Source organism: Protopterus annectens, chromosome 8.part0 (assembly GCF_019279795.1).
Source record: "Protopterus annectens isolate FY-2018-M chromosome 8.part0, PAN1.0, whole genome shotgun sequence".
Lineage (NCBI taxonomy): Eukaryota > Metazoa > Chordata > Ceratodontiformes > Protopteridae > Protopterus > Protopterus annectens.
In genome coordinates this window covers 945,192,430-945,216,338 of record NC_056741.1, presented here as the reverse complement: position 1 = coordinate 945,216,338, position 23,909 = coordinate 945,192,430, and the positions used below count along the sequence as shown (strand labels likewise).

Genomic DNA, 23,909 nt, shown 5'->3' with positions numbered 1-23,909 from the left:
AGTCATTTGATGTGTATCAAAACTTTCAATTAAATGTACATGTTCCTATGAAATATAATTTCTGTGTAGTCTAATCAATGTTTTGTACCTTGGGGAATAATATGTTAATTCTCTCGGAGCTCCTACTACTGAATTCACATCTTCCATACCAAATATTTTTATAAATTTCTTCAAAAGTCGACCCTTTTTAATATTTTCCCTTTTAGGCCCCCAGATACATTCCCACTGTTGAAAATGACATTCCATTCCCTACCTGTAATTAATATTCCCAGCTGAAAGCTGATCATTTCTGCCAAATTAATACAGCCTTCTTTAATCCTTTTTCCATTATCACTGTCTCCCTTGTCCAAACATTTTTGTTGCAATACAAAATCATCTGCATATAAAAGTCACACAGGTATTATAACCCTCTTTCCATTTCTTATGTTATTTCACATCCACGTTTGTATAATTGCATTTATCACTATCATAAAAAGACAGTACTCATGGGACACACCTGTTTAATACATCTTCCACTTCTTATTCTTCTCTATACCCAACCAATTATCATAACCTTTACCTAAGAATTTTCATAACATTTCTTTAATAGTTCTATTTTTCCCAACCCCATAACTTCCTAAAATGTCTAACATTGCCTCATGACTCCACCAAATTAAATCTCTTTGCTGTATCACATGTAACCAAGCTTACTTTATTTCTTCTTAAATTAGTATAGATTAACTCTTTTGCTATTATTAACATTTCCTTCATTTTTTCCCTTTATCCCCAGCACCCCTTTCCCTATAACCTCTTCCAAGGCAATCCCAATTCTTTTTGAATTATCATAATACACATGTTATGGCCAGTACTCTCCAGTGCTTTTGGCCTCCAATCCTTAGTATCTTTTTTGTCATCATTTTTCTGTATGAATTTAAATTCCCACTCCCCAACACCACGTGTATCTTCTTTCCCCTTTTCTAACCTTTCATTCAAAACTACTAAAAATAGTTATTTTTCTCTTCCACATATCCCCCTTATGTATAACATAACCAAGTTTGTCCCTGTGCTGAATCCTCTCTTTTTTCTGTTATTACTTCTTTAATTCTTCCATTGTAAAATATTCTTCAAATTTTTACTTGGTTTTGTCAGATTTTTTATAGTCCTTCCCTTTCACCTTCTTCCTTTTTTGCATATCTCTCTACTAATCTTTTTTATTATCTCCATAATTTCTTATTGTTGACATTTTACTTTCTTATCGTAATCTAATAAATTACATCCATTTTCTTCCCTTTTCTTTATTTCCGTTAATAATAATAATAGCACTTCTTTATTCCCTTTAAGAAATACTTTTGTCTTAGTGTCTTCCTTATTCTTCTCATGCAGTTAATTTTCTGCTTTTCTTATCCTATTACTTCCTTCCTCCACCCCTTTTCAAAATCCTTTATAATGTAACCATATTCTATTATTCCATTTTTTAAAACTTTCTTTCCAGTTCCAAAAAGCTTTTTTTATATTTCTCTTTAAACACTACTCGCCAATATGCCCAACTCATATTCTCATTGTCGTGCGTTTTGGCCACAGTCTACTACATTCCCTCTTCATTTCCTTCTTTGGTATTTGATGAACTCAATAGAGTTTTGAATTTACAAACCACCCTTTCTTCTGGAATTTGATCAAGTTTATAAACTAGGTGAAAGAACAGGAACTGTTTTTTTTTCAGTTGTTTGTATTACACTAATGCAGCTAAAAACACTTTGTCTCTTTTGTGTATTTAACTGTGTATACATGATTAAGCGATTTTAATTAATATATTTACCTGTGCATAAATGATTAAACAATTTTAATTGATATGTTTACCTGTGCATACATGATTAAGCAACTTTAATTAATATGTTTACCTGAGCATACATAATTAAACAACATAAAAGTCAGAAGCAGAACTGTGCTTTGACAGATACACAATGGCATGTCAAGCCAATGTGCATGTACAAATGTAAAAAAATCCAGTTCTCACTTTACGTTTGAACTAAGGGAAGATATCAACAGAACATGTTTCACCTGATGTCATACAACAGTTTGTAAGTCGCTTTTTGAAGTCTTAAGTTCATATAAAAATATTGTTTATTTTCATAATTACTAATAAACAACAAGCAATATATCAGATGTAGTGTGATATAAAAGGACATCGACAATGATTTTTTCTATATTCCAGCATGGCATATCACACAATAGCCCTCAATAACACATAGGGCTGTCAGTTATAAATGAAAAATTAATTGCAGGTGTTTCTGCTGCTGCTAGAACCAATGTCTGTTTAATGCACTGTGCCTTTCAGACTGCTGCAGCACTGTACTTAATCAACTTATGCGCGGTTACTAGTAAAATAACTTATCTATGTAATGACGGCACGTACTGTACTGTTACAGTTTACAGCTTTTAATGTCTCAGTTAGGTAGTTAGTTTCTCAGTGCAAGTACGAAGGAGAGCTATCCATTCTCCATTTACCGCAGAACGAATATGTCCCTACGTCTACCAGCTCTAACAAAAATCAGATCTAACACCATTTAGTCACTGTCCGTTTTTATACACGTTTTATGAAAGCAGTCTTTTGATGTTAATACTGTTGAAATGTGCCTGATATCATGCAGTCTGTTCACTGTGTTCTATTTCAAGATGAATTATGTGACAATCTTGGTCGTTCCTGTTAGAAAGTTGTTTCTGTCTCTGGCCAGTAGGGAGTTGTTCATCCCTGCACCTGAGTTTGTTAACTGCAATTCTCCTTGAAATTTGTACCGGGCGCAGAACATTTTGTATTACATACAGTAGGATGCCAAAACCATGCATATTTCTAACTAAGGAAAGTTTAACCCTTTAGTGTGTGTATATACTACATCTGTATTAACAAACAGCATTGTACATGCAGTATTGTAAGTGTTTAAATGTTTATATCTAACTTTTTTCCCTTGAATGAGTTAAAATAAATAGCTATCCATAAGCTCGTAAAACACTACAAAAAAGAGTAGAGAAAATATGGTGCTGAGAGCAGTTAAACAAATGTGCATAACATGCAATTATTAAACATCTTTATAAAGTACTTCTGTTGAAATTACATGAAGAAATGCTTCATGAAATTCATAGGTCTTGCAGCTGTATGTTTCTTTCTCTAAATAAAATAAATTTCTGATAGCACATTTATTATAGCAGTTCTTCTCTGCTGTCATTTGTCATTAAACTCCCTGATGATTGCTTTTTAGACCTTAAGAGCCAACAAGATTTTGGCTGAACGTAAATCACTTTCTGAAAACAAAATGAGAACACTGGGAAGACTATAACTGAATATGGGTAAAACCTCCACTTTAAAATGTGCAATACTAAATTAAATTTCTTTGTAAGGCACGTTTAATGGACCTATTTATAAGGACATTTTTGTCATTTCTAAACTTGCATGTGTGTTCTTCTCTCATTCTCTCTGACCAAGATGAATTTGTTCACACTGAATAAATCTTTCTTAAATATCAGGGCATTTATCCATGACTTGTACTTATCCAGATGTCTCAGCAGGGCCAGAAGAATAATTAAAGACTGCACTCACCCTGCTTACACACTGTTCCTGCATCTATCATCCAGAAAGTGCTTCTGAAGCATACATTGTAGAACTATGAGATTCAGGAACAGCTTCTTCCTAATGTCATCAGGCTGCTGAACTCTAATAAACACTACACCCCATGATGCCCAACTGGGTCAGTAGAAACTGTCTCAAATTGTGCAAGAACCAGGTTACCAGTCTCACCTAATAGTGCAATATTCGCCATGACTGTAACTTATAGGCCATCTAGGGCAGTAGCAGTGCAGTAAAATATCTCTTCTTTCAGTGCAATACATGCAAATTCATAAATTAACCATAGTACAATACTCTAATGTTCAAAGTGTAATACTCAAATGTCTCTTTCTGTGCAGGGATCAATGCAATGTCTTAACCAAGTACCTGTGCAATACTAAAGTCTCATGCATGTAAGTGTTTAGTGCAAAAAGTGTTAAAATGTGATCTAATTATGTGCAATATTATTCTGTCTACCTGCGTATCTGTGATGTAATAGCGAGGCATTACATGTGTAAATGTCTGTGAAAATAGTCTATATGTTGTCTGCACATTCAGTCTGGAGACACGGAATTTCATTCAGTTTTTGCACTTGTGTGATTTCTGAATGACAATAAAGTTTACTTTGACTTTGATTTATGTGCTCCACTGGTGTCATATAATAATTATGCCACCTACATTCTTGCTCCATTTCTTTGGCGTATATATTTCCGCTACATGTTTCTTCTCATTTCAGAATTGTATGAAGCCATCAAGAAGGAGAATACACTTTGTAGTGCTTTGCCACCATATTTCTGTATTCCTGCCTGAAGTAACAACTTACTGTGCACACAGTGCTGCATTTATAGCATCACCAAGTTTTTGCGGCTCAGTGTATGACAACCATATTATTGCTTTCTTTGTGAGAGCTTAGGTTGGTTGTCTGTCTAGAAGACAGGAAACATGACACTGTTCCTTTACTTGTGGTGTGCTGTGTAAAATTATATGATCGTCTGAAACAGATCGGTGCAGAAGTAGTTGATGAGAGATGAATAGTAGTAAATTCTATGAATCACAACATATATATATATATATATATATATATATATATATATATATATATATAAATAAATAAGTAAAGTAAAAGCCAATGCACAATGATGACATCAACAAGAACGTATTTTTGCTTGGAGCAAGCTCCCTTGCACTTCCCACATCCCCACATTCTAAATACTAAATCTAAGATTGCAAAGCCCTGGAAGTAAGTGAAATCTTTCTTAATTTGAAAAGTCTCATAGGTACAGCTGTCTGTTATGCAATGTAAATGAGAGTGGGTTAAATATAATTGACTAATCGTATTTTGATAATATCCATGATGCTCAGACCTACATGTCCTGATGAAAGATGTAGTGCAGAAAAAGTGATCTCAACTTGGATGAAGAGCTCACCTTTCTTGTCCTTGACCCCTGAGTTATGGAAAGGATTCTCTATGCATTTAAATCAAGATATTCTTAAGCTGAACCTAGATTGTGTCTTACAAATCCACAGTACCTGCAAGTATTTTTCTTAAAACGGTCCGACTTTATATGTTTAAAAAGGTTCAGATACTAGAATGTGCATTATTCCCTCAGGAAATATATGTGAAAGTTTCACTGCCTGTAAGATACTGGGATGGTTGCAGAAGTCAAGAATTTCTTGGTTGGCTGACTACAAAACAGATGAATTGTCATGCATTTCACTCCAGAATGCTCCCCTGGTTATTTTTTAGGGGCAGTACTGACTAATAGCTTTAGTAGATGAAGGCTGACAGTTCACTGGAAGATGGACGTAATATCCAGACTTCACAGGTTCATAGTTTTATAAGTATATACTAGGCTAACAACCATCAGGTCCTTTATGTCTAGTTGCACAGTCCAACCCAGTTGTGTCCCTATGTATCTTGGGCATTTGTTAGGAGGGTATATGTTAGTTAGGAAGCTTCTAAAGGTTATGCAGAGGGGGCGGTTATGTTAGTTTCAACAGTTACTGTATGTCTCTGCCTGTCAGAGACATGGGGTCCAAACCTATGATGAATTTCTGATTCTCATCCATTGGTCAAGGTTATGCTTCAGTAGAGTTTGGGATGGATTCTGCTTCAAATGGATGGGCAGCCTGTTCCAGAGCATGGGGATCCTCTGTGTCATGTATGTTTTCTCACCAATATGTCCTATTTATGTCACAAGCAAAATTTAAATCCCTGGATCTAGTGATTCTCATACTGTTCATTTTACAGATGTAGAAAGTGTCCTTCAGAGCTGGATCCAAGGATGCCTTGTATTCCAGACATTGATTTCCTTTCTGTACTCTGTAGGAGACTGAGTACAGAGAGATGGCTTTAAGGTGATCCATATAAGATGCTCTGTTTATACCCTGGATTGTCGTGGTAAGAAACCTTTGTAGGCTTTCCAACTGTTGCATATGTCTGGTCCAGAGGGCATTATAACCAAAGATAGGACTGATAAGGACCACATAAAGTGACACTATGACCCCCTTAGTCCTGGATGCCATGCTGTTATTAAGTTGGGCAACATAAAATGTTTTTTTTCACTACCCTGGTCACGTTATTGTCTACACATGCTCCCAGATCCCTGACTCTGATCCCTGACCCTGACCCTAAGGTCATCTCTTAGGGGTGTCTTATTTATGAAGTAATTTTTTAGATGGCTGTTTTCCCAAAACGCATTACAATGCATTTCTTGGCAATGGGTTTTAATTTGTGACTTTGACATTAGTCATTTGTCTGTGTTAGACCCTCTTGTAAGATGTTTGTCTCATTGGGGGAATCTGTGGTTGCACCCTATTTGCAGTCATCTGTGAACTCAGTAAACCAAAGGCCATTGACATTCCTTTTTCTCTGAGATATAGATGCCAAATAGGAGCAGTCCCAGAATGGAGCCCTGAGGTATCCTGGTGGTGACTGGTCTCTTAGTAGAGGTGGGCTCACCAAGCCCAGCCTCCTAGGTATTGTCTGTGAGCTACCTGGCAATCCAGTGACTTATATAGAGGTATATGCCCAGTTTGGTGAGTTTGCTAACCATACCCAAGTGGGTTATTGTGCTGAATGCCTTAGCCTGGTCCGCTTAGGTGGTATGCACCATTTTCCTGTCATCCACTGCCTTGATGATTTTCTAAAAGAAGCCCAACAGATTTTGTAGGCATCACCTTCAGTTGACAAAGCCAAATAAGGTCAGGTCCACTGTCTGAAGGTGGCCTATGTTTTTGTTGATTATTTCCGTGATAATTCGTTCCATGGCTATGCTTATCATACCAGCTGGATTAATAGGTCTGTTGTTTTGGGGGGTCAGTTAGTGTTCCACCCTTGTGAAATTATTTAACCATTCCAGTCCTCCATTCTCATGGTGCAAGGCCTGTTCTGAAGCCATAGTTGAATAGTGTCTCAAGTGGTCTTAATAGGTCATGTTTCAAACTATTTAGAAGGCATCCTGGGATACTGTCAGGGCCCATTGAGGCTATATTTTCCATCTTAGTGGGCATCATCAGGACCTGCTCCCTTCTAATAGTTGTGTGCTACGATAATAGGTATTGTATGGTGGAGGCAAGGCAGGTGGGGGGGGGGTGACGTTTGAGTTGAATTTGTCAGCCAGAAGATTCACTATGTTGCTGTGCTCAGTGAACTTGGCACCACTGACCACCAGCTCTGCACACTGCTGTTTTCCACCTTAAAAGGCCTTGTGGTTGTCTTTAACCTGTGAAACTATCTTGACCTCATAGTAAGCCTTTTTGAACTTATTTAGTCCCCTTAGTTTCTTGTTTAGTTTAATGAAAGAGCTCTTATCATTATGGGAGCTGCCCTTCCTGATTTTAGCCATGATTTTTCCTTTTGTTATACCCTATTAAGATTAGGAATCCACCAGTGTGGTTTGTTTTTTTGAGTTTGTTCTGGGCTTTCGTCTAGTAGGACAGCAGCCCCTATACAGCCATTTACAAGGTTGTACAGGGTATCTGCAATCAATTCCGCATAGGTTGCTTGCTGTGAACTTGGGGTTAAGATGGGTATTGAATGTTGACAAACTTTCATTCACTTAATAGGACGTTAAGAACAGTTCTTAACTGTTACATGGTTTGCTAGGGTTAACAAGTTGATTTTCATCCCAAAGAAGACAGCTTTTTGGTTTCAACTCACCAGTGAGGATGTGACACAATGTTGGGGGGGGGCAGTGAGGATGTGACATAATGTTGGGGGGGCGGGACCAGTGAGGATGTGACACAATGTTGGGGGGGGATTGGTAGGTGCATGTGTGTGCAGTGCTCCCCCATATTGATGAGTACCAGATCCAGTATTTTTGAACCTGTGGTGGGTGTGCGCACTGTCTGGATAAGGGTATCTCTTTTAATAAAGTCCAGGAATCTTTGAGCCTCCCAATTTGATGCAGTGTATGTTACTGGTCTGTAGAGGAGTAGTTTTTCCATGAGTGAAGAGCAATCCAAACCAGTTTGCCAAGCTATTAAACACAAACTAAAAAGGTATAGCACACAACACAGAAGTACAAGAGAGAAATCACAGATCTCCTGTCTAAACTTGAGTGACCCTGTAAAGGGCCATTGGGACTGTTTCATAGCTACAAACACATTAGCCTCCAAAGCCATAAAGGGTCCTGGCTTGGCATTTGAGTATACACCACATCCATAGCTGTAACAATTTTCATCTTACTACAGCCTGTTTTTTTTTTTTTTTTTTTTTTTTTGTTACTACATCTGGTTGCAGAGACCATTGCCCTCAGTTTTATTAAACAAAGGATGTGCAGTCTTTACTTAATGTGGTAGAGGCTACCAATCACTGAAAATGGTGACAAATTCTGAAATTCTTTGAGCAGGGGTTTAGACAGCAATATGAATTAGCAGCTAATGCTGTATTACCGATTACATTGTTAAAGCGCTCAGTAACACATTTTGTAAATGAGTCATATTTGAAAAACATAAATTTAACATACATAACTTCAGAATGAAAAAAGAAACAGTTAAGTAGTTGGAGTGAGAAAGATAGTTGAGTTCAATATAGTGAAGAGATATGTGCTTCAAAAACATTTTTAATAAATAAAAAAATATTAAATGAAGGAATGGCTGAACAAATGGAGGTGAAAAAGGACACAGAGCCCAACACTGAGGAAGTCTGCAGTGCAATTAACAACAGTGAGCTAGAATACTTATTCAAGGGAAGCAATGAAAGTAACTATAATGATAAAGTTAATTCAGTAAAATAGAAAAAGAAATGTAAAAATGAAGCAGCATTACAGAAAATGTGCATTTACTGCTACCTAACAGGATGCAGCCATTCCTTATTTTAACTGTCAGTATGCATACACTCATTTTGGGAATGCAACTGTTTAAGTACAGAAAAATGTTGAGTAGAATGCATTGTTGATGCCTGTTATTTTAGCAACAGCTCTGATATTCATAAAGTTTTGTATCAAACTGAAAATCTTTTAGTCCTTATTTTGCAATCTGGGAGCCATTCTCTCTCTGATTGACTTACACAAGACCTGTAAACACTGAATATTTACCAGAGCACCCTACACAAGTTTGCAGACCTGTAGTATTTTGAAAGTTTGTCATAAATGAATTAAAGTAGTTTTACAGATAATTTGAACAGGATCTCTGCAGATGCATGCTTTGATTTAGTTTTTCCTCTTTGCAGAAATAGTTGCAATAGATATCTGATAACATTTTCTGTTAACAGCAAACATGTTCTTTAAGTGCTGCAAATACATTAAAATTCTGCTGTCTAAACTTCTTAATGTTTTATCTTAAACTTTTGGTTATTTCTCTCATTTATTTCCTATATATAGCAATAAAAGTTAATTAAAAGTCAAGCTCTACTTTATTTTGCAAATATTTGTTGCACTGCTGTATGAATGACATTGAATGCACCAAATAAAAATGTAAAAATCAGATGTTCTTCGTGTTTCACTGTTGCAGTCATCATCACATTTGGGTTATCCCTGCCAGGGTAGCCCTCAGTCGGCCCGAATACCAGAGGCATAGTATTTCTGCGTCAGTTGCCTTCGCCCCAGGACTGGTGTCAGGTCATCAGTGTTATAAATTAAGGCAGCCTATGCCATTATGTCAGTCTTTCTTGCTGAGGGGCCCAAATCAGAAGCAGTTCGCATGATGATCCTTTTTTCTTGCTCTAACCGATATCAGAAAAAGTTAACAATTGTCATGCCTGTGGAAAGCAAATACCATGCAGAGATTTTCTTTCTTACTGCATCCCTTGCTTAGGCCCAGACCATAACGTCCCCTGCTCTCACTTTTGTGCTTTGTTCAACACCAGAACTATACATCGTCGGCCCTTACTGTAGCTTGATATTTTCACTCTCAGTCCTCAAATTCTGATATGGCTTCGGTAAGCCATCTGACAGCAGATCTTCTGAAAAAACGTAAAGTTAAAGACAGAGACAGACTGCACAGGTCCAAAACTGCCGACAACGCTTCCGTTAAGCTAGTTGTCAATTCTCCGGTCTTCAGTGAGGCGATTTTACAGCCCCTGAAGCCCGCTTCTGTGGATTCATAGGCCGCTACTGAGACCCTTTCAGAGTGCAGTATGCCGCAAGAGTCTTCATCGACTAAGGATCCTGTGGATGTCTCTACCTTGGATGGCTCCAGAGCCACTGAGCAGGCACAGGCTTCTGAGGAAGTACTTTGCACTACTGATTCTCGACACAGACCGATGACTTCCTTCATGTCTACCATTCATTCTAAGACTACTGAGTTTCTAAGGCCCAGGGTACGAACTGACCCAATCTCAGGCACCTGCTTTCTTGCCTCAGTCACAGATGCTTAACATGGCAGAAGACCTTATAATGCTCATCAGGGGAAGCCAGGCTACCCCTTCCAAAAGAAAAAGAGATTTGTCCCCAGTAGCTTTATCTGAACAGGAGTCCTATGACTTTGATGCATCTGAATATGAAGATATGCAACCCCTCTCAGTTTATGAGGATTCTGATGCAGAGGAATCCATCCCTTCAGCCTCTCTACCGGAGGACTTTTCCTTTGGGGAAATGCTACATACCTTAGGGGAGCATTTCCAATGGGAATGTCAGGACTACCTTCAGTCAAAAAAGAGATTCAGGGAATTCTTAGATCTTCCACAGCACAGTCCTCTGGCCATTCCTCCTGTCCTGGATGTTGTGGATGATGTTTTTATGGAATCCAGTTTGAATCCTGACATCCTCCCTCCTGCTTCCAGGAAACCAGACAGGTACTATAGAGTCTCTGACTCTCAAATTTCTTTTAAAAAATCCAACTGCTGATCCTGAGTTTATCTCTCAAGGACCTGAAGGAATTAAAGCTACTTCTGCTAAGAATCCCACCCCCTCAGATAGGGATTCCTGAGCATTAGACAGATGGGGTAAAAAAGTATACACCTCTGCTACTCTTGCTGTTAGAACACTACATTGTCAGTTCCATATGCTGAAATATCAGCAACATACCATGGAACTCCTCAAACAAAAAATAATCGTCTTTTCCTGCTTGTGCAGAAAGTAAAGAGTTAATGCAGTCTCCAAGTCAAGTAACTAAGCACACCTTACAATGTGGTTTTGATACCCTAGAAGCATCTTGCAGGGGAGCAGTCACTGGTTCTGTCCTTAGAAGGCATGCTTGGCTAAAGGAACAGCCCTTGCCAGATCCAAATTATTGGACACACCACTGCACAAAGACAACTTATTTGGCACCAAGGCAGAGGAGGTCTTAAAAAAGATGGAAGAAAAAGCTAAATCTATGCAGACAGTTAAAGACTTCTTGCAGGTCCAGCCACTGAGGTTCAGTAGGCAGTGCACCTCCAAGCACTGGTCCTTTCCTGCCCCCTCCAGGTCAGCTCAGCCCAGACTCCGGGGAAGCAGGCCCCCCAGACAGCAGCCCCAGGGAATGCAGAGATCTAAGCAATGGAATTCTTCCTCTTCAAAACCAGGGAGTGCTAAGCCACCCCCTCATGGTAAGAACTCACAATGACTTTACACTTCCACCCCCTCCTCTGCCCACTCACTCTTGCCCCTAGGAGGAAAACTCTCCTTCCACCAAGCTGGGCCACCATTATCAACGACCGCTGGGTCCTCAACATAGTGTCCCAGGGATACAAATTTTATTTCCACACTCTACCAGCCCCAAAAGGGTTCCTAGATCTTCCCCCACACCAGTGGGCAGAGGCCAAAAAACAAGTCCTTTCCCTGCTCTCTATGAGGGCAATAGAGCATGTTCCTGCAGAACAGGTAGGCCAAGGTTTCTACTCCAGACTCTCCCTGGTACCCAGAAAAGAGGGCACCTGGCACCCCATTCTTGATCTATCCATTCTAATCACTTTCTGGTGATACCAAAATTCAAAATGCTCGCCCTCCAGAAACTTTTACCTATGCTCTCCAAGGATGCATGGTTAGCCACCCTAGACCTAAAAGAGACCTACCTAATAACCCCAATCAGGGAATCTTGCAGGAAATATCTATGTTTCAGAGCAGGATCATTGCACTTTCAGTTCTCTGTGCATCCCTTTGACTTATCCACTGCTCCCAGAGTTTTCACAAAATGCCTGCCTCCCGCCATTGCTTTTTGCAGACAAAGAAACATTCAAACTTACCCATATTTAGAGCACTGCCTGATTCAGGCAGGCAGTCAGGAAAAGCTTCTAAAGCACCTGACCTTTGTAAAGGACCTACTGACCTCCCTGGGATATACTATCAATGAAAAGAAATCCAAACTAGTACCCACGCAAAATATTGTATTCCTGGGAGCAAGCCTGGACACGGCATCCCAGATGACATTCTTTACACCAGAAAAACAAACCTACTTGACAACCTACTTCTCTCAACTAGCCACCAGACCCCAGTTATCCACAAGGAAAATCCTGCAAGCTCTGGGGTTCATGGCTTCTTGCATTCTACTCAGTTCATATGGCAGACTGGATAAGAGGAAACTACAATGGTACTTAAAAAGCCTTTGGTGTCAACACTCCCAAGACTTGGAAACTCTTATAACAATGATACCTTGTTTAAGGGAATATTCTCTTTTGGGGGCAGCAGCATGCTACCACAACAAGAGACTACCCTTCTTACAACCCCATTCCACCCAGACCCTCACCACAGATGCATCAGAATATGCCTGGTGTGCACACCTGGACGGCAGGTGCATTCAGGGCCAATGGAGCCCAAACCAAATACATCTGTATATCAATAAGCAGGGAGGGACTCACTCGTACCCTCTGTGCAGGCTTGCCATGACCCTTTGGCACACGGCCTCAGCCATGCAACTACACCTGTTAGCACAATTCCTGCCAGGCTCTCTAATCTTTCTGGCAGACAGCTTAAGCAGAAATCTTCTGGACCCAAATGAGTGGCAGCTAGACCAAAGAACCTTCACCCTTGTAACCCATAAATGGAGCACCCCAAAGGTTGACCTCTTTGCATCCTACTCCAATCATCAGCTCAGCAAATTCTGCACCAGGGAACCTCACAGCAAGGCCTGGAAAGTGGATGCTGTATCCTTCCAGTGGATCAATCTCTCAGTCTACGCATTCCCCCCTCTACCACTCATTTCAAGGGTACTGCTCAAAATAAGGGAGGAGAAAACCAAGGACGATTCTGATTGCCCCAGACTGGCCATGTCAGCACTGGTATCCTCTGCTGCACAGCCTGTCAACACTGCCACCATGGCATCTCCCTCAGATCCCAACACTCCTGACCCAGAGGAGTGGAGAATTCATGCATCCCCAATTGCAGACCTCAATCTGGCAGCCTGGCTTATTCCCTGACCACTGCACAAGCTGCCAATCTAAGCAAACAAGTTCTAGATGTTATATGTGAGGCCAGACACCCTAGCACTAGAAAGTCTTATACTGACAAGTGGAAAAGGTTTTGCACCTGGATCCAGGCTAAGGGAGCTGGAACTGCACAGCCCTCCCTACCATTCATCCTGGATTACCTAGCTGACCTACTACACAGGGATCTAGCTTTCTCTTCCATTAAAATACATGCCTCTGCCATCTCTGCTCATTTCAGCACAGAGCCACCTTTTTCTCCCACCCTCTCATCAGACAGTTTCTAAGAGGGGCTAAGAACTTGAGGCCACCCAGAAGAGCACCTACCCCAGCTTGGGACCTTAACTTTGTTTTGGAAAAGCTCACCCTGCCCCCCTTTGAACCAGCAGTGTCAGCAGAGTTAAAGTTCTTCTCTTGGAAGACAGCATTGCTTCTGGCCATCACTTCAGCTAGAAGAGTATCCGAGCTACAAGCAATAATGGCTGTAGAGCCTTTCATCATTTTCCATGCTGACAGGGTCTCCATCAGGACTAACCCATCCTTCATGCCAAAAGTGGTGTTGAGTGTGGTTCTCAACCAATCCATTCATTTGTGCACCTTTTTCCCTAACCCACAAAACAAGGGGGAAAGGATTCTGCACTCTCTAGATGTGCACAGACAGCTCAGATTCTACCTAGACAGGGCTAAATCATTTATAAAGACTGATCAATTGTTAGTCAGGTTTGTTGCAGGAGCAAAGGGCAAGCCATATCCAAACAAACCATTTCCAAATGGATAGCACACTGCATCCATTTCTGCTACAAGCAGCATGGGAAACCTCCCCCCAAGGGGGTCAAGACACATTCTACCAAAGCAACCTCCACCTCTGCAGCTTTCCTTAGAGGGATCCCCACTAGGGGCATCCTGGAGGCTGCAACATGGACATCTCTTCATAACTTCACCAAGCATTACGACCTGCCTATCTTCTCCAAATCCAGGACAGGCTTTGCCACAGCAGTCTTGCAGGGCATCCTAGCCAGCCCCCAGACTTATTGACTGCCTCCACCCTTTTCTTCAGCTTTGGGAATCAACGCAAATGTGATGACTCCAACAGTGAAGCATGAAGAACATAGTACAGTTGTGTACATTTACCAAAAATGTAGATGTTCGAGTGTATTCACTGTTGCAGTTCTTGTTTCCCTCCTTCCAGCCCCCTTGTCTCTCACTCTCAATTTCTCTCTCTATCCTTACATGGCTTTTTTGGTATTTACGTTCTACTGGTGGTGTTCTTCCACCGTAACCTAGCTCCCTCTTGGGGGCTCCTGTCAGTAAGGGCAAGAAAAAATGATGTAATGGTGTTGGCTGGCTTAATTTTTAACACTGATGACCTGACATCAGTCCTGGGGCAATGGCAACCAACACAGAAATACTACGCCTCTGGTATTCAGGCCGACTGAGGGCCACCCTGGCAGGGATAACCCAAATGCGATGACTGGAACAGTGAATACACCCCGACATCTACATTTTCGGTAAGTGTACATAACTGTACTTTTTATCCTCTTTATGCATTTTTTGTCAATTCAGAGGAGATAACTCAAGCATTTTCAGTTACTGTATCAATAATTTTCATAGTTCAGTAGTTGTCAACACCAGGGATATAAGCTGTACATTATTTACTAATCTGTTCTTTTGTTAGACCGCAAATAAGCAACTGATAACTCAACAGTGATCGTCACTAGCTCATGGTGAATACTAGTACTTTGTAGTGTTCTGGAAGCTGACTGACATCACTTACTTCAACTGTTCTGGTACATTTTATTTCCCAGCATCACAACCTCACGGACAAGTGATTTGAAAACATGCCAGTGTAACTGACACTGGATGAATTTTCATATAGCCTCTGAGCCCCGAAGTTGGTGCTGTGTGATGAACATTTTGGTTTTCTTTTACGTTCACTTATAAATTAGCAATGGGTTAGGCACTAGAATAATGTGAATCAATTTCTGATTGGTACAGTTGTCTAATTTGTGTGCTAACCAAGAAGCAATCTGCATAATAAATGAGACAGTGAATGCTATTATCTAAATGTATGATACCATATGCACATTTTCTTCTGGGACAGCCTTCTTTTGATAGCATAACTTATGGAATCTATTCTAAATAAACTTATACCCTTTATAACTTCACACATTTTTATTGTTCAAGTATATCGAGTTCTGCTGTAGCTGCATTTACCCATTTTATTTCTCCTGTTATTGTCTGAAGTGCAAGCACTTGTCAATTAAAATTAGTTTAACAGACAAGACACTGTTGTAACTTTACATATTTACAAGTTATTGAAGGAAGGAACTGAGAAATATCTCTTGGCCAGAACCAGGACAGCATGGAATTAAAGCAAGGATGGCATATCACATAACTTTTTGCCGTTCTTCATTAGGTAAACTAAATGCTATGGATGTAACCTTTGTTGAGCATAGAAAGTGTCTGGGGATGAACATAATAAAAATATTCAAGTACTGCAATTAAATGGCATCTCCAAGAAAGAGTTTTGTGACAACAATTGAGAACTTTTGAGAACTGCTGAGTTAGGGAGAGATTCAGAAGTATTGTAAACAATGTTGTCATACCAAAAACTGAGGAGCTACAAAGCAATTTAAATTGTTGGTTCAGAGGTGTAAATGAAATCAGTAATCCATGAGGCATCCATGAGATATTCATGGCAGTTTGGTTGATGCTAAGAGAAAATTTATGTAACTAACGTGAATGTTTTTATCAATTAGTTGGGCAGTGAGGGTGGTCTCAATAGTACTTCTTTATGATCAAAGCTTGTTATATGAACTTAATGTAAAAATATACACCAAACATGGTTTATTACATATATCACACCATTAAGAACTTAGTGTAAGATATACCTTTCTTGCAAATAACAGTACAGAACAGGATTTTTAACACTTGTAGACAGATAAGATTGGATAAAGATGCACCATTCTGAATAGTGGTGATTTGTATTGATAAGCTATCCAGTGGCTTTGAAAAGACGGATATGTGGAGGCAGGCTTTCTGTCAGTAGGATGGTCTTTTCTTTATGTAGTGTTGAGAACTTGATGTATTGATCCACAGGGGAGTTCAGTGTGCCCTTCCCATAGGTTTATAGATTCACAGGTAAATACTAGGCTAGCTGGCCTTTCAGACCATTTTAAGCCTAGCCAGTTTCCCTCTTTGTGCTAAATGTAACCTATCCCATTTGGTTATAGGTTGACCTTACCCATCCCATGGTTGATAATTATATATTACCCATAATGAGAATATCTGGGATAATGCCATAGATAATTTGAGGAGACCCATGCATGGGATGAAGCATTTAGGAGCTGCATCTGTCCATTAGTAGTACAGTGCAGTTCTGGGGTAAGTATTCTGTTTCCCATTCATAGATCTAAGTTGCACTTGAGAATGGACAGGGATGAACTTTGTTTCATGTGAATGGGGAGTCTGTTCCACAGCAGCAGTATCTTATGTTCCCTTGGACAGGAAAAGGAAGGTGAATGTAACTTTATCTCTGTCTACAAAATCATAGCATTTAACATTATTCACAGCCAAATTCACTATATAGATTTCAGCCAGTTTCCATTCTGGGGAAGCCTCTCAGTACTTACTTTGATCATCCGTACTCCCTCTTAAAGTATGAGCTACTCTGACGCAAAGTATTTCACAAAAGACCAAAACATTTGAAGACTTTCAGCTAAGAATTTTTTTTATTGCATTAGTGCATTTTGTGCCTTAAGCAACACAAAATGGGCTGAAGCAGGTTCTGTCTTCTATGAGTTTTGTAGTTGATTGTTAAAATATAGATAGAATGAACAAGGACCAGAACATCAAAAGTAGGTTAAATAGTGACCTGGTTCTATTGAAAAGAACTTCTTAAAAAAATGTATCCAGTCCCATAAATACAGTAGTGTAAAAAGTGAATGCAACTTTGTTTTCTCTGGTAGATAGAAAAAGATTGCTGCTTTGCTGTGTTGGAATTGCTGCAGGAATAGATATAGTAAATCTTTCTTTGAAAACCAGTCTTACCAGTGTAGTGGATATGAAATTCTTTTTTATGAAGTGAATAATATATTTTTTGTAGTCTGGTATGATTGAAGTCAAGTATTGCAACAGCTTATTCAGTTATATACAACTTTACATATTTCATGAGTGCAGTTAAGTCAGTCCTAAAATGTTCTTTAGATGCCTGTGATGCATGTCTTAGAGGGGGGTGGGGACAGTTAATAATGGTCTTCATGTATAACATCACCCTTTTATTAGTTCATGAGGACTGTTTACAGTATACCCTGGCATGGTTTGTTGCTTCCATATAATATAATATAGGGTCAGTTAATACAAACTTCTCTGGCTAAGAGCAGCTTCCTTTTGTACAGGATTTGATTCCCCTCAGCCTTCGTCTGCCTGCTGTGTAATGTTGTGCAAGTTACTTAACCAGACAGTATTTTGGTGCAATTGGGAATTCAAGTTAGTGTCTTTAATGGTCTCCTGGACTACATGACTAGCAACTGATCTAGGAACCTATTAACAGTAGTCCAGGTAATGCAGCTGATCCAAATTAACCATTATAGAACTGAGCAGTAGCAAATATTGTAGGTATGACTATATTCAAAAGTCAACATGCATAGCACTGCAGAGGTGGAAGTGGAAACTGCTTTATGGTTTGCAATACAGTTTTAAAGATTTAGATGATATATTGTAACTAAGTTGTGTTTGTAGGCTAAAATCATTAGTGTGCCGAACCAAGAGTCATAACTGTGAGTCAATGTGATTGTTTTGCTGCAGAATGTTACAGTCATATTGGGATTCAAACAGTGTCAAGGGACAGCTCCAGTTAAGTGCAAAGTTAAAATGCCCAGCAGCTTGTTTCTTGGTGTAACTTATACATTGTGTGTTCACTGTTGTTGTGACTTCTGTCATTTAAGCTCTTGCCCAGCCATGTTTAATGGCTCCTATTCTCTAACCTGACATCACAGCATTCTTAGGTAATTAATTAATTATTCATACAGGTCTATCGCATACCTCTTTCTAAATCGTAATCTACAAGTTAATATCAGCATTGTTGTTTGCTGCCAGCTTATGGTGAGCCACAAAATGATTTTCTCAATGTTACCCTTGATTCTGCCTAGCTTATTGTGCAAAACTTGATATTGAAGGCATATGGATGTTTACAAAATGGATAGTAAATAGCAGACCCAGATTAATTGATGAATGTGCCCTGGCAGCTGGGGTTGAGTGTTGTTTATAAATTTCAAATGGTTCTTTGTTTACTGAAAGGAATTGTAAAATGCTTGCTTTTGGTTATATATGCATGCCACTCTGATGTTTTTTGTTTTGTTTGTTTTTCCTCTGCAGTTGGTGAGTTTGTAAGTGAGGCACTGTTATATATGCATGCCACTCTGATGTTTTTTGTTTTGTTTGTTTTTCCTCTGCAGTTGGTGAGTTTGTAAGTGAGGCACTGTTATATATGCATGCCACTCTGATGTTTTTTGTTTTGTTTGTTTTTCCTCTGCAGTTGGTGAGTTTGTAAGTGAGGCACTACTGGTTCCAGACAAATGCAAGTTTCTTCATCAAGAAAAGATGGACTCATGTGAGAGCTATCTGTACTGGCACAATGTAGCAAAAGAGGTAAGTGAAATGTATGCTTTCATATACAGGATGAAGAAAGGCATCTGTGATAAAAGTCTAGAGCTGCCATAAAAGAAAGGATTTCTAACTAATTAGGAGCTGTACCAGATGCAAATGCAAAATGTAAAAAATTTTATAACCCTTTATTTGTGATGACTTCCAAATTATATCTTCCAGTTATATTTATAATCAGGAAAAGTCTTATACATGTTTTGATATATTTTATGCTCTGATAGAAAATTTCCTTCATTGCTATGTTTTCTTGTACTCATTTTGAGGTCATAAAGTACTTCTTGAATTTCGTATGCCATGATTTTTTGAAAGCAGACAAAATAATTGTTATAGTTATGTTTACAAAATAGTCCATATATATTGTCAGATTATCTACTTATTGTAAACTGCTCAACCTCAGCTTATCAACAGTGTCATGCTGTGCCTGGAGAACAGTCATTGTGTCCCTCTACAGACATAGGTAATTAATGACCCATCAGCCTCACCCTCCTAACTTGCAAAGCCATGGAACATGTCATATATGAACTAATTTCTGCAAATACAGGCAATGAAACTGCTCTAAAGCCCACTCAATTTGGTTTGTCACCTGAACCTAGTAGTCTCCGTGGAAAACATTGCAGAGACTATGGATAGTGACAACTCTGCATGTGCCTTATCTTAGCTTGTCCAAGGCTTTTGACACTATTCCTCCATGTAGTTGTTACTGAAAAGTTAGACAAATTTAATGTAAACCCCTACATTGTCTACTGGATTGCAGACTGGCTATCCATCATATTCCAAGTACTGAGAGATGCTGATAGCATCTCTCAAGTAAAACTGTAAATAGTGTGTTACCATAGGAAGCAGTGCTGAACCATTTTGTGTACTTATTTTACAGACTTCTGCAGCAATTCTCCTGAAGCATGTCTGACTGGACACTCTTATTTTCTTATATGCTGACATTATATTGTTCCAAAAAGGGGTGGAATATGCAGATACCTAGGGTACTGAAGGTGGTCTCAAGTTAACTGCAAAAAAGGGCATAGTCACATTTGGCAAAATGGCTGTTCCAGCCTCATATGTTGTGAGTGGTGCTGCTCTTCAAACAGATACAGTCATAAGGGACCTGAGTACTTGTGTGGACACCTCTCTGTCATTTGATCATCACGTTTTCACCATAATCAGGAAATCCTTCTCTCTCTGGCCTAGACAATTTCCAATGGAATCTCTTCAAGATGCAGAAATGTGACCTTAACACTGTACTTCTCTCTTATCAGACCCATTGTTGAATGTAATGCCCGCTTTAGTTTGTACAAATCCAAGTATATTGCACAGCTGGAAATACCATGATTTTTAATTTAATAAGTAAATAATTAAAGGCCTTAAATCCTTCAACTGCCCTGATGGAGTAGCATAACTCACCCTGTACTCAGATGCCTATCAGCTACTCTGGCTGTTTCCCTTGGTGGAGTAGCATAACTCTCCCTATACTCAGTTGCCTATCCGCTGCTCTATTTCCCTTTTTGAGTCATGAAAGACCCAGCTCTATTTGTCATTCTGTTTCTTTGCTGAACCAGTGGTTCTACAAATACTAGTACTAGAGATCTAAACTTGCACCACCAACAAGTAAACAAGACTTGCTGTAGTGATTGGTACCTATCTCAGAGTATTTGCTACCTATGGAATACATTACTTGTACGGGTCAAGAAAAGTACTATTTTGACTGCCTTTAAGACAAATCTTGATGTTTGGATTGGTAGGCATACATATTCTATTGTCTACTTATACTGGGTGGTAGGAAGTTTTAAGTGTGTCTGCTTAAAGTTGTATATAGAGGCATCATATGGTCCTCTTGGCCACTGGCTTAGTGTAGTTCCTAATTTCCTAAGCTCCTGTGTTGCAGTCTGTTCATTTTTTTTCCCAGAAAATAAAACGTATCAGGTATCACTGGATGTTGCAACATTGGCATTAAAAGCCAAGATTGCCAGATGTACCAGTAGGTATCCAAATGCCGTGCATAGGCAATTTATTTTCATGACTTTACTGTCATGCTTATATTTTTCTCTCTCTCTCTGTTAATTTTCCCCATCTTCCAGCTAGGCCAAGACATCATGAGTCCCTGGAAACATTTTATGTTTCCTGGAAAAGTCTTGCAGTGTTTGTTGTAGAAGGATACAATCCTTAGGCACTCCTTTGTTAGGGTGATTAATCTGATGATTAGTGTAACTTTTCTGGTGTGGTTATGTTTGCTTGAAGTTCTGGTCCACAGAGTAAGTGTGTTTGTGTGCGTATTGACTTGATAAATGGATTATACAGCATACACCTTCTTGGGTATTCTCAAAGATGCAAAATGGAGGCCTTTACTATTGAAGAAGGAGTGAAAACTATTCTCAAGGTAGTGATTGAGATGTTACTGGGGTTAATGTGGAGAAACAAACCTTAGATAATACGTTGTAACTAATTTTGTTGAGTTTCTAGAACCACATATTTTTATATAGGTATTTGTTATGTGGATTTCTTGTTTTGTTATTCCAGGATGCTTTAATGCGAATTTCTTGTTTTGTTATCCCAGGATACTATTTTGCTGACATATATTTTGCTTATAAATTACTGCTTGGAGCATGATTAGTGTGTTCTCATGTGGTACCCCGGAGCACCGTTGTGATAGTTTTTGGTATTCTGCTTTTTCGTTTGTATCATCCATTAGTGGCCGTATTTGTGCTTTTCTTGTTTGGTTTAATTATATAATTAGGAATAAGAAATGTGATTGCTGCTAAGTGCAGTGTTGTGGAGCATTATGGTTTTGTAGGTATATTTGTCAGACCTCAAAAAGTCAAGCTAAATGAGTATTGCATTTGTGAGTATGAATTACACATGATGGTCCTTATCGTGGCCATTACCCAAACATGATATGCATTTGTACCTGAAATACAATGTAGCTGATACTGAGAAGTGCTGGCTAAATTCGTTTCTTGTGACTGCTACAGTGCGTAATTGGTGAAGCTGTAATGTATCTACAAGCTCAGCATTCTTACAGTTACATTCAAGTGCATTATGTTTTAGCATTTGGGACAGGGCAAATATGTCATAAGCCATTGAAAGGTATAGTTTTGGTAAAGCTAACTCCCTCATGTAGTCAGGGAGAAACACTTCTCAGTTTTAGTGTATGCTAAATGTAACTCAGTCTGTCTCACTTCATGCCAGTAAGCATTCCAACTCCTCTTTACTGAACAGAAGACTGGTTTGCAGATTTAAGCTGTAAAATGTCCGAAGACTTGCCATATAGGTAGACTTCCTTTCAGAATGTGGATTATTCATTTGGTGTAATTTTCCACAAGTAAATCTGCATGGGAAATGAAAACCCTTTTTTTCCTTGTCTTTTGTATAAGAAAACAGAGCCCAGCATGCCTTGCTGCAGGCCTCTCACTTCCTGGAAAGTATCTGAACCTGACCATAATGTTAAAATTAACAACTTTTTGGCAGCCTGTTTTCATGACTGGGACACACATAACAGCAGATCTGTCAACTATATGACAGTATGCAGTTGTAGAATAAGAGAAAAGGTGCTGTGGCTTTGAGAATGTGTACTTCCCACCCATAGAATTGCATTAATGGCTTATAATTAAACTAGCGTACAAAACAATAATTAGTAAGAGTCAAATGAGAAGAAAAAACAGAAGTGAAGCTTAATAAATTGTGCTTGAACCAAATTGTGTAGTATTTCATTGTTTTGCCTAGGGAAATCTAAACTCATATTTAAAAAAATGGTACTTAAAAGATTGTTAGTGGCTGACTTCATGGCCCTTAATGAGTAGTTGCATTCGTGTGCTTATACTGGCAGAAACTGTAAAAAAAACACACTTTTTTTATTTTGTCATAAATGTATACAAAACTTAAACCTACCAGTATCAAAATAATTGCAGGTTTACTAAATTTGTTTTTCCAATACTGACTACCCACGTAGGAACAGATATCTTGATGTGATCTTGTTTAACAAAAAAGCTACTTTTTGCTCTTAAGGTACTATAAGGTCACTGCTAACGAGGTTTACTTACAGTCCTTCTTGCAGATCACAGTTCCATTCACTTAGAATGGAAGTAGTGAGAAGTACTAGTAAGTCTGAGAATCATGTACCAATTTGTGTAGAACTTCATGTAGTGAGTCACTGTTATGGCTGCCATGCACTTAGATCATGCATGCGTGTATGTATGTATTAATTTGTATGATGTGTGGGGGTAGGCTTCCTATTTAATGTTTTTGAACACAATCCATAAGAGTATGCCAGTCTCATAATTGCAATAGATGATGCTTATCCACACCCCTCATGACTTCTTTCCCTGAAATGCTTATTATTAAAGTTACAAGACTGCTATACCATGTGAGGCACTAACAGAAATGTTTAACTCTATTTCTAAGTTGCAGCTTTTACAAATGTTTTTCACAGTTGACATCTGTACTTGTGTTGCTTTGTCTGATGGTCTTTGTGTACAGATTTTCATTCAACAGGTTTATGGCACATGCAGTCAACACTGGACGATGTGTATCATGACAAATCTGTGCAAGTATTAAGTGTCATGCATACAGTGCTATAATCTCCACTTCACTTTTTTGCCTTGTTCAGTTTGCAATGATTAACTGAAATAATTTAGTGGTGCAGGCTCTTGGCATTTGTACAGTGTCTGTGACTTTCTTATAACACTACTTATGAGATATACTTGGAAACTTTCCATAGAGATGAATTTCCCAAGACAAGAAACTGTATAGTCACCACACATGATTTGCTTCACAGAATTAATTAGAACATTGCCGTGTGGCAGCTGCGTAGATTTTGTCATCAGTGGGGGTGAGGGGTATTTACCGTAGGAGGAATATATCTTTATTTCTTCCTCTGCATATCAGTGCTTATTT

General features: G+C 39.0%; 1 protein-coding gene across 3 annotated transcripts in view; it reads left to right on the top strand.

The window, feature by feature from the left end:
• The window catches only part of LOC122809173 (amyloid-like protein 2), a 1,365,390-nt gene that overhangs the window by 695,834 nt on the left and 645,647 nt on the right, over nt 1–23,909 (top strand). For all 3 annotated transcript variants that reach the window (XM_044080467.1, XM_044080466.1, XM_044080465.1), the window contains exon 4: nt 18,898–19,010. In XM_044080467.1, coding sequence (XP_043936402.1) covers nt 18,898–19,010 — 113 coding nt within the window. The remainder of the gene's footprint in view (nt 1–18,897; nt 19,011–23,909) is intronic.